This window comes from Jaculus jaculus, chromosome 7 (genome assembly GCF_020740685.1).
Source record: "Jaculus jaculus isolate mJacJac1 chromosome 7, mJacJac1.mat.Y.cur, whole genome shotgun sequence".
Taxonomy (NCBI): Eukaryota; Metazoa; Chordata; class Mammalia; order Rodentia; family Dipodidae; genus Jaculus; species Jaculus jaculus.
The window spans coordinates 118952720-118964741 of NC_059108.1; the positions used below are offsets into that span (position 1 = coordinate 118952720).

The following is a 12022-nucleotide window of genomic DNA, read 5'->3' on the forward strand; positions in this document are numbered from 1 at the left end:
AAGTAAACTACAAAATTGCAAGCAAATATCATTATTTGAAATGCCAAGTGATTCAGGAGTTTATCGGTGCTCAAAGAGGAGGTGAAATCTCCGAATGAGGGAAGCAGCAGCAGTTTACTTCATTTTAAGGGTCATTCCCATGTGTTGATGTTTTTTTCCAAAGCAGTATCAGGAGGGTGCCTACTTGAGAAATGATATATTTGAAGATGCAGCAATGCTCTGTGTACGAGTTAACAAGCAAGTTGGAGATATCTTTAGTAACCCAGAAACAGTACTGGCTAAACTTATTCAGAATGTAGTTGAAGTCAAACCACAGAGTTTTGTGGAAAATCAGTTAGAAGAATGTCAGAAATCAGATGCAGAGAAGTACCTCAAAAATCTCTATGACCCAGAGCTGGAGAGATGGCCTAGGGGTTAAGGCATTTGCCTGCAAGGCCAAAGGACCCATGTTTGATTCTCCTAGACCCACGTATGCCAGATGCACAGGTGGTGCATGCATCTGGAGTTCATCTGCAGTGGCTGGAGGCTCTGGCATGCCCATTCTCTCTCTCACGCTTGCTCTGCCTCTTTCTCTCTCTCAAATAAATAAATAATATATATATATATATATTTAAATCTCTATGACATATATACAAGAACCACCCATCTTTCCAGCAAGTTGATGGAATTTAACTTAGGTATTGATAAACAGACCTTCCTGTCTAAACTTATCAAATCCATTTTCATTTCCTATTTGGAGAACTATATTGAGGTGCACATTGGGTATCTGAAAAGCAGAAGTGCTATGATCCTACAGTGCTATTATGATTCAAAAAACATTAAAAGAGATCCATTGGCACAGGAGGTCTTCAAGATTTGAAAGAGAGAATTAGACAATGGACCAACTTACCAATGGGGCCAAGTATTGATACACATGGGGAAACTTTCCTGTCCCAAGAAGTGGTGGTTAATCTTTTACAAGAAACCAAACAAGCTTTCTGATCTTTCTGATTTACCAAGGAATACCTTTAGAATTCTTACCATTCTTGTGGAATTTTTATGTATTGAGCCTATCGATTATGCTTTGGAAACAGGACTTGCTGGAATTCCATCTTCAGATTCTAGGAATGCAAATCTCCATTATTTTGGATGTTGTACAACAAGCTAATACTATTTTTCATCTTTTTGACAAACAGTTTAATGATCACCTTATGCCACTAATAAGCTCTTTTCCCAAGTTAACTGAATGTCTTCAGAACGAAAAAGAGAGAATTGAATAAATGGAGATGAAGTTGGATACGGGCATTGACAGGACATTAAACTGTAGGATTAGGCAGATGAAACATATCTTGGCTGCAGAACAAAAGAAAACAAATTGTAAGCCAGAGGATGAAAATAAGGTTTTGAGTCAATATACTAATGCCTGTGTAAAAGTCTGTAAGGAAACAAGTTAAGAAGATTAAAAACTCCATGGATGGGAAAAACATGGACACAGTTCCAATGGACCTTGGAATGCGTTTTCATTGGCTTATTTATGAGCATCTTCAACAATATTCCGATAGCTGTATGGGTGGCATGCTAGCAATCTGTGATGTAGCTGAATACAGGAATTGTGCCAAAGACTTCAAGATTCCAATGGCATTACATGTTTTTGACACTCCGCATGCACTTTGCAAACTTCTGGTAGTCGCCCCAGATAATTTAAGGCAAGTCTGCTCAGGAGAATAACTGGCCAATCTGGACAAGAACATACTTCACTCCTTCGTACAACTTCGTGCTGACTATAGATCTGCCCGTCTTGCTCGGCATTTCAGCTGAGGGTGAATTTACAAAGGAAATGCATTGTGTTTCAGAAAACCCCAGTTGATAGAAAGCACAGGAGATTCCCTAAGACACAGCCAACATTTTATGAGGAAAATAATGACTGGAAGAAAACAGCAGCTGTACCTGCCCTTGGGTTACATTTGAAATTTGGACACTACTAGCTATATTTTGCTTTTGTTTTCCCTGCTAAGTTGAATTTTATGCTTTAATTTATAAATTTAAAATTCTGTAAAATTACATGCCACTGTTTTCATTCTCAGAGATGTTGGTGTCGGAAGGCAAATGGTATTTTACCAATGTTCTATTCTTGGTCTTTAATATATTCCATCTGGAAATTTTATCATTCTGTTTTGCAATAATAATAAGTGGAATACAGTAAAACTACAATAGTTATTTATCAATTTTTAGTGAATTTTTGCAGCACTGGTAATTGTTAATCAAGTTGTTTTAGGTTTTCCTAAAGAACTTTTTTTTTTTTAATTTAATTTATTAGTTTTCATTTCAGTGAATACAGGCAGTTTGGTACCATTATTTAGGCTCATCTGTGATCTACCCCCTCCCATTAGACCCTCCTTGTTAATGAAAATGGGTCGTGCATTGTGGAGTTAGCCCCCAGTTATTAGTATGATAAATGTCTCTGCAAATCATGACCCAACATGTGACTCTGACATTCTTTCCGCCCCCTCTTCCGCAAGATTTCCCTGAGCCATGTTGGGTTCATTTTTGGTCTGCTTCAGTGCTGAGGTGTTGGGGGCCTCTAAAGAACTTTTTACCTGTTTCAAAAAATTAATAGTTGAATGGAATTTATGTAGTTGATTGACTGGACTTTTTCTGAGGTACAACAGTGCTACTCCAAGAAAAATGGTCTAAACGAAACTAAAATAATGAAATGTTTATGTAGACATTAGGAGCAGATAAGAATATATCTGCTTTCTGGGTGAAACTTAAAGTTTACTATTTCTTTTTGGTAAATAGATTTTAAACCAATTCTAGCAAGAAATTAATGAGTTACTTTATTTTATGTTTCATTTAAGGTAGAGGACCTTAGCTAAAGGACTCTGTTGTTTTAATATTACAAGGGAGGTGCAAAGGTGAAGCACAGTCTAAAATGGTGCGAACAGGAAACAGCATGTTCGCAGCAGTGCTGTCCTTCAAGATTGTCATTGTCATGCTAACCTGAACAAGATGGGATGGCTCAACATGTGGAGAGTTTGGGTACATAATATCATGTATTTTTTTTTTAAAAGACAGTCGGGTGTGGTGGCACACGACTTTTTTAAAAAAAATTTTATTTATTTATTTGACAGCGACAGACACAGAGAGAAAGACAGATAGAGGGAGAGAGAGAGAATGGGCGCGCCAGGGCTTCCAGCCTCTGCAAACAAACTCCAGACGCGTGTGCCCCCTTGTGCATCTGGCTAACGTGGGACCTGGGGAACCGAGCCTCGAACCGGGGTCCTTAGGCTTCACAGGCAAGCGCTTAACCGCTAAGCCATCTCTCCAGCCCATAATATCATATATATTAAGTTTGGAAAGAAGCTGTGCAGAAATTACCTTTTAGATTTATGGATTCTTTGTCCTTTTCCAGGTATTTCTTGGATATGATTAATTGAATTGGCTTAATATAGTGACATAATAAATCACAAAATTTTAAACATCAAGTGAAAACTTAGAAAAGCCATTGTTCTATAAGCCCTATAAACTTACTCTATAAGAATACATTCTAAGCTACATGTAGTGGTTTGGCTTCCATTGTTTTGTTCATAGTCTTCTAGAAAACAGGTAAACTTGAATGTTCAATTCATTAGTAGCAGCTTTTCCCTTTAATGTAGGCTTTTTGGCCTAATTTTGAAAAACTGTTTTTTTTTTCTAAGAACCTGATTCTGAATGACCATCAACCTTACCAAACCTTTCAGGTCCAGACCTAACCTACTGCTTTAGTAACTGTTCATTGAATTTTCCTTTTCTGTTTAGCCCAGTGTTATCAAGATAACAAGGGCAATGAGTTTGCCAACGTTTCAGTGCATTGTAGGACATTGTGGCAGCTTTAGAAGGCTTTCCAGATTTCTGTGTCTCAGACAGGAGAGCCAGAACCAGTTTTGGATACAAGAGTCATATGCTTGTACTGTTGCCATTTTAGAAAGCTCTGGTGTGAATTCAAATCATACCTCTGTTACTTAAGCCAACAATAAAGCAGTAGTTTTACTGGCCATTTGAACTTTTTGTACAGTGTCAATTTGGAAAGAAAGAAAGAAAGAGAGAGAGAGGGAGAGAAAGAAAGAAAGAAAGAAAGAGAGAGAGAGAGGGAGGGAGGGAGGGAGGGAGGGAGGGAGGGAGGGAAGAAAGAAAATACAAATTTAAAAAAATAAAAATAAAAATAAATCTCAGATAAAACAAGAGATAAAATTTTAAGACTTCCAAATCAGGAAAGCACTTCTAATTATTTTGTTTGGATTAGTTTTTTTTTTTTTCTTTTTACATACTTATACAAGCAAGCATCTTTCAAATAGTTTAATTTAAAAACTGAAAAACATAAAAGAGAATATATTTTGGCATAAATTCTCCCTTTTATCTTTTATGCTTTTTCATAATTTTAAGAAATTATTAATTTGTGTGGGGTGGATGGCTGCATGTGCCTCAGCATGTATGTGGAGGTCAGAGGACCACTGTGAGGTGTTTGTGGTCCACCTTCTTTGAGACAGACTCTCTATCACTACAAATCAACTGCCAGACTGCAAGGAAACATCAGACTAGCTGGTGTCAACCTTTGGATTCTCCTGGCTCTGCCTCTCACTGAAATCACAGACGCAAGTGCCACTCTGTATCAGTTTTATGTGGGGGCTGGGGAATTGAACCTGGGCTTGCAAGGTTTGCTAACAAGTGCCTTTAACCATTGAGCCCTCTCTCTAGCCCACTTTTTCATATATTTTTAAAACATTTTATTTATTTATTTATTTATTTATTTATTTATTTATTTATTTGAAAAAGAGAGAGAGAGAGGTGCCACTTTGTGCATCTGGCTGACTTGGTTAACTAGGTAATCAAACCTGGGTCCTTAGGCTTTATAGATAAGTGCCCTGGTGTGCCCGCTCTCCCCCCTCTCTCTCTCTCTCTCTCTCTCTCTCTCTCTCTCTGTGTGTGTCTCTCAAATAAATAAGTAAAAATATATTTTTAAAATATGTCACAATCTGAGAAAGCAGCTTATTTGTAAAATCTTTGCCTCATCAGCATGGGGACCTGAGTTTGATCCCCAGAACTCTCAGAAAAATGCCAGGAATGGAGTCTGGGGTGATAGCTCAGTGGGTAAGAGCTTTTGCTGCACAGACATAAGGGCTGGATTCGTCTTGGATTTGATTTCCTAGCACTCACATAAACAACTGGGCACTGCCACATTTGTCTGTAATGCCAGTCCTATGGGGAGCAAAGCCCAGGAAATCATTGGGGCTTATTGGTCAATCTGACTGAAAACAGCAGTTTCAGGCTCAGCAAGACTCCATCGCAGAAAACACAGCATTTCCCTACTTGTAAGTGGCCTATTTGCTTATTTCTCTCCTTCTCTCCCCTAAAACTTATAAGTGTAGCTATGACAAATAATTTTGTTATATAATTGCATTTTCTTTTCTTTTTTGAGGCAGAGTCTCACTCTAGCCCAGACCCGATGCTCACAATGTAGTCCAGGCTGGTCTTGAACTCATTGCACTTAGTGGTGACTACTGGGGAGACTCAAAACTCATCAAAATGTGCAGAACGTGACTATAAAGTGCTCAGTGCTAAATAAAACATCTATGTCACCCCCTCCAACACTGCAGGGACAAGGTTGGAGAGATGGCTCAGCAGATAGGACACTTGCCTGCAAAGCCTAACGGCCCGGGTTTGAGTCCCCAGTACCCACCAAGTGGCACATGCATCTAGAGTTCGTTTGTAGTGGTGGGAAGCCCTGTATTCATTCTCTCTCTCTCTCCTTCTCTATCTCTATCTCTATCTCTATCTCTCTGCTTGCAAAAATATATATAAATATTGTTTTTTTAAAGTGAGGACAAGGAGCTGGAGAGATGGCTTAGCGGTTAAGCGCTTGCCTGTGAAGCCTAAGGACCCCGGTTCGAGGCTCGGTTCCCCAGGTCCCACGTTAGCCAGATGCACAAGGGGGCACACGCGTCTGGAGTTCGTTTGCAGAGGCTGGAAGCCCTGGCGCACCCATTCTCTCTCTCTCCCTCTATCTGTCTTTCTCTCTGTGTCTGTTGTTCTCAAATAAATAAATAAAATTTAAAAAAAAATAAAATAAAGTGAGGACAAGTTAAGGATAGTTTCCACTAAACAAAGACTGGGAAGCCATCTTACTCATGTGTGCTGGGGGTAGAGAAAAATAAACAAAAGGAAACACAGAAAATCAAGAAGTAATGCTAAGAAAAGAAACTTGAAAATATATAAGCCTTGAAAAGGCACTGATTAAGGAAGTGCTGGGCTGTAGTTCAATGCTAAGTGATAGAGCACTCGTCCAGCATGCTTCAGGCCCTGGCCTTGATCCCCAGTATCCCTTCTAAAAGAAAAAGGAGGGCTGGAGAGATGGCTTAGCGGTTAAGCGCTTGCCTGTGAAGCCTAAGGACCCTGGTTCGAGGCTCAGTTCCTCAGGACCCATGTTAGCCAGATGCACAAAGGGGCGCACGCATCTGGAGTTCATTTGCAGTGGCTGGAAACCCTGGAGTGCCCATTCTCTATCTGCCTTTCTTTCTCTCTCTCTTTCTCTCTGTCACTCTCAAATAAATAAATAAAAATGAACCAAAAATATATTTTAAAAAAAGATGTTAAAAAAAAAGAAAGAAAGAAAAAGGAGGGCTGGAGAGATGGCTTAGCGGTTAAGCGCTTGCTTGTGAAGCCTAAGGACCCTGATTCAAGGCCCGATTCCCCAGGACCCACATTAGCCAGATGCACAAGGGGGCACATGCATTTGGAGTATGTTTGCAGTGGCTGTAAGCCCTGGTGCACCCATTGTCTCTCTGTGTGTCTCTTTCTCTCCCTCTCCCTCTCCCTCTCTCTCTCTTTCTCTCTCTCTCTGTCATGCTCAAATAAATAAATAAAAATGAACAAAAGAAAAAGGAATAAATGAACAAAATGATAATAACATAGTTTCTGGGGATGAACAAAGAAGCACACTAAAAAGCCAAACAAGTACTGGAAAGATGGCTTAGCCATTAAGGCACTTGCCTGCTAAGCCTAAGGAGCCAGGTTCTATTCCCCAGTACCCATGTTAAGCCCGATGCACAAAGTGGTATATGTATCTGGAGTTCATTTGCAGAGGCTAGAGGTCCTAAAGTGCCCATTCTCTCTCTATGCTTGTAAGTAAGTAAAATATCTTTTTTTAAAAAGCCAGACAGTATCATGTAAGATCAGAGGAATGATTTTGACTAGAACTCTCTCTAAGTTTCTTTAGGAAGAAAGAGGCTGAAATTCTCAAGTTAATAAAAAAAAAAATGTGTTAAATAAAAATGGACTGGAGAAATTACTTAATGGTTAACGCACTTGCCTGCAAAGCCTAAGGACCCAGGTTCAATCCCCCAGGTCCCATGTAAACCAGATGTACAAGGAGGTGGCACATAATTTTGGAGTTTGTTTGCAGTGGCTGGAGGCCCTGGTATGCCCATTTTCTCTCTCTCTCTCTGCGTATAGATAGATAGATAGATAGATAGATAGATAGATAGATAGATAGATAGATGTGTGTGTGTATATATATATATATACACATACATATATATAGCTGCCTTTTTATTTCTCTCAAATAAATGAAGAAATATTTTTTAAATGTCACTAAAGGAATTAAAATAGATGTATGACTTCCAAACTAGGAGAAGAGGATAAAGAAAAACACGGAGTTATGAGAAAAACTTAAATTTTTGGCTTCCAAGCAAATTTATCAGACTTCCCTCTTATTCTTGGTTTACTGCAAAAAAAAAAAAAAAAAGGCTCTATTCATTCAAGGACAGTTAAATAAAATTTATTACTAAAAGGATTTAAAACTGAAAACATACGGCATCTTATAAATAGTCTGAATGCTATAGATATCGGTAAAATGAAACAAAATATATGCCTTCAGAAAGGACTTCTCTGAACACATGTTAATCTTTTGTAGATGGTAAGAAGATAAGAAACTTAAAGAACAGATGCGCATACCCAAAGTGAAAGGTCTTTTAATCTGTCTATCTAAGTTTCCCTGACCAGCTGTCACTGACAACATCCTCTGACAGACTCTGCAGTCAGGTCTTGGGATTCTAGGCTCAGCCAAGTCCAGCCCTTGAGGAAGAACTTGTGTTTCTCTACACTCTCTAGTGTTTACATCAAACATTTCTAGTGTTGTGGCTTTGACATGGTGACCTCGGCAGCTGCCTCAGAATGAGCTGAAGGAGAAAGTACCAGATAGAGGTATTCCAGATTAGGCAGCAGCAAACATCCCCAGCTAAAGACGCCGATGATGATAGTTGTGGTGATGTTTGATAAATGTTAATAAGGCCATCTACCATCTCCCAGAACCTTCTACCTACCAGGACCACATATGGCACACAGATTACCAAACGCTGACAGTTGCCCTAGAGGATATATGCTATTTCTGTCACCGACAAACAGGCAGAACTGGGCATAAAAAGGCTGAAATCGTTTGTCTGAGGTAGAAAACTAGAAAATACCAGCCAACCGAATCAGAAGTCTGAACCAAGAGTGGGCACATAGAACAACCATCTTACAACATTCACCTATCAAGACCCTTTCAAATGTTTTATTTGTTTGAGAAAGAGAGAAAGGGGGGAGAGAGAGAGAGAGAATAGAAGGGCCAGGGCCTCCAGCTGCTGCAAAGAAACTCCAGATGCGTGTACCACCTTGTGCATCTGGATTACATGGGTCCTGGGGAATTGAACCTGGGTCCTTTGGATTTGCAGGCTAGTTGGTAGAATATTTGCCTAGTATGCACAAACTTCTGGGTTTGATCCCCAGCACCACATAAAACCAGGCATGGAAGAATACACCAGTATATACCAGTAATATTAGCACTCGGGCAGTAGAAGCATGAAGATCCTCAGCTACATAACAAGTTCAAGGCTAGCCTGGGCTACATGAGACCCTGTCAGAAAGAAAGGAGGGAGTGGGGGAGAAGAAAAGAAAGGAGAGGGAAAGGGAAAGCAAATGAAAGGGAAAAGAAAGATCAAAAGTACAGAAGAAAAGTTAAGGACACGGAACATGACCTGTGAATCAAAAGGGAAGTACGTGGCACAGGAAGGTTCAGACTGTGGGTAGACTCCCCAGTCCTCCAAGACTGGATGGAAGGAAGAAAATGGACAGAGGCTTTGGAGGAAGGCAAAAGAGTACCAGGAAAGAAGAGAGGGATGGTTAAAAAAAAAATGTTCTAAGCCAGGCGTAGTGGTGCACGTCTTTAATCACAGTGCTTGGGAGGCAAAGATAGGAGGATCGCCATGAGTTCGAGGCCACCCTGAGACTACATAGTGAATTCCAGGTCAGCCTGGGCTAGAGTGAGACCCTACCTCGAGAAACCAAAGAAAAGTTCTTTTTATGGTTTGGATGTGAGATTCACCCCTGACCACCACCAAAGACTCCTATATGGAAGTTTTAGTTGGCAACTGGTGGTGACCTTGTTCAGTGGATTCATGTCTTGGTGGAGTTATGCTATCATGATGGCATTATTGGGAGGGGGAGAAAGTAGGAGGTGAGCGTCCTTGTCCCCCGGCTCCTTACATTGCTCTTGGCCTCCCGGCTGCTCTGAGATGAGCAGCTTTCTTCCACTGTGCCCTTCCTCCGTGATATTTCTACCTCGCGTGTACCTAAAAGTAATGGAGCCACGTGACCACGGTCTGCAGCCTCTAAAGAAGCCCAGACAGAGCCCTGTGAGCCTTTCCGTGGTCAAAGTTCTCCAGCCCGTGCAGTGGCCCATTCTGTTGCTTGACAACTTAAGCTAGGTAAGGTTCTTACCTAACAGACCCAGACCTTCCTCCTATCACTCATTTCCACTTTCTCTAGCTCTGTCTGCAGCTGCAGGGAATAAATCGATGTAACTGGGTGCACATGAATACTTCAAAATAATTTCCACGCTCCTGTCCCCCGGGCACAGGCTCCCAGTTGCTCAGAAAGCGCAGCCGTCAGCGGCAAGCCCAGCACAGCTCGAGGCGGGGAGCGCTCACCGCACTTGACCATTCCTACTTCGTAGCACTTCCGGAGACGGCAAGCCTGGCAGCTTTTACGCCGGTTCTTATCGATGGTACACTGGTTCGTAGCTGGACAGATATAATCATTGTGACCTAGGACAGAGCAAAAACAAAGGGGCATGATATTATTACAACCTTTTGGCTAACAACACTGAGGACACCATCTAGCTGACAGATGGGGAAGGCGTGAGTAGAAACATCAAGGCTAATGCACACTGCCCCCCTTGGTAATGCAGAAGACACCTAGGAATTGGTTTAACGTCCTACGTGAGGCTAAGAGGTCTTTCCCTCCATGTTCCTGGAATTCCCAAGAGATACACTTAGAACTATTCTCATTTAGTAGTCCCAGCAGTCAGGAGACTAACTCAGGAGAATCATCATTTGGAGACCAGCTTGTTTAAGAAAGGGGGAAGGGAAGGTAGCCACACGAAATTAGTTCCAAATCACAGAATTTCCTTAAGAACTGTGAGCAGGATGTGGTGCACGCCTTTAATCCCAGCACTCTGGAGGCAGAGGTAGGAGGATCACCGTGAGTTCAAGACTACCCTGAGACTACATAGTGAATTCTAGGTCACCCTGGGATAGAACGAGACCCTACCTCAAAAAAAAAAAAAAATTGTGGATCAAGTTGCCAAGGTCAATGGCTTATATTCTTTTGCATATATCCCTCTTAGGGATTTAATATAATATTTCTATGGAAAGTCATAATCAAATAAGAGAACCAAGTCAAAAGGATCAAGGAGTGGGGTTCAGTTGACAGAGTGTCTGCCTAGCAGCATTGGGTTCAATCCCCAGCATGGCAGCAACCCAGGTGGCTTATTCCTGTAATCTCAACATTTAAGAGGTAGAGGCAGGAGACATTGCCTCTTACCTATAAGTGCTGGCTAACCCCACAATGCATGACCCATATTCCCCAACGAGGAGGGTCCCTGCAGAGGATGGAGGGCAGGGAGAAGGCTAACGATGGTGCCAGCATGACTGTATCCACTGTGCACATAACTAATAAAAAAACGAAAGAAAGAAACAAGTGGCAAGAAAAACAAAACGGCAGTGCTGAGGGATGTACTCACGGGTGGTGCCCACCACAGCAAGGAAGGCAGAAGCTGAGAGCATCTTCCATGTGCAGTGAAGGGGAGGAGCTATGATTGCAAGACCTGCCCATGGGGGTAGGGGGGAAAATGCTGCGATCCTACCTCCTGACCTGAACACTGACTGTGCACAGACTTGCTTTCTCTGGCATATTATACATAGACGTCTACAAATACGCACATCATGAAAAGGTAATATAAAAATGAATCCCTGGGGCTGGAGAGATGACTTAGCAGTTAAGCGCTTGCCTGTGAAGCCTGAGGACCCCAGTTTGAGGCTTGATTCCCCAGGACCCATGTAAGCCAGATGCACAAGATGGCACATGCATCTGGAGTTCATTTCCAGTGGCTGGAGGCCCTGGTGCACCCATTCTCTCTCTCTCTCTCTCTCTCTCTCTCTCTCTCCCTCTTTCTCACTTTGTCTGTTACTCTCAAATAAATAAATAAAAATAAACAAAAAATAAAAATAACAAATGAATCCCAGGGGCTGGAGAGATGGTTTAGCAGTTAAGGTGTTTGCCTGCAAAGCCAAAGGACCTTGGTTCAACTCCCCAGAACCCACATAAGCCAGATGCACAAGGTGGTACATGCATCTGGAGTTTGTTTGCAGTGGTTAGAGGCCCTGGCATGCCCATTCTCTCTCTCTCTCTCTTTCTGTGTGTCTATCTGCCTCTTTCCCTCTCTCAAATAAATAAATAAAATTTTAGGGCTAGAGAGATGGCTTAGCGGTTAAGCGCTTGCCTGTGAAGCCTAAGGGCCCCGGTTCGAGGCTTGGTTCCCCAGGTCCAACGTTAGCCAGATGCACAAGGGGGCGCACGCGTCTGGGGTTCGCTTGCAGAGGCTGGAAGCCCTGGCGCGCCCATTCTCTCTCTCTCCCTCTATCTGTCTTTCTCTCTGTGTCTGTTGCTCTCAAATAAATAAATAAATAAA

The 12022-nt window shown here is 41.7% G+C and overlaps 1 protein-coding gene across 3 annotated transcripts in view; it reads right to left on the minus strand.

The window, feature by feature from the left end:
* The window catches only part of Esr2 (estrogen receptor 2), a 52498-nt gene that overhangs the window by 31131 nt on the left and 9345 nt on the right, over positions 1–12022 (minus strand). For all 3 annotated transcript variants that reach the window (XM_045154723.1, XM_045154722.1, XM_045154721.1), the window contains exon 3: positions 9981–10097. In XM_045154723.1, the coding sequence (XP_045010658.1) occupies positions 9981–10097 (117 nt within the window). The remainder of the gene's footprint in view (positions 1–9980; positions 10098–12022) is intronic.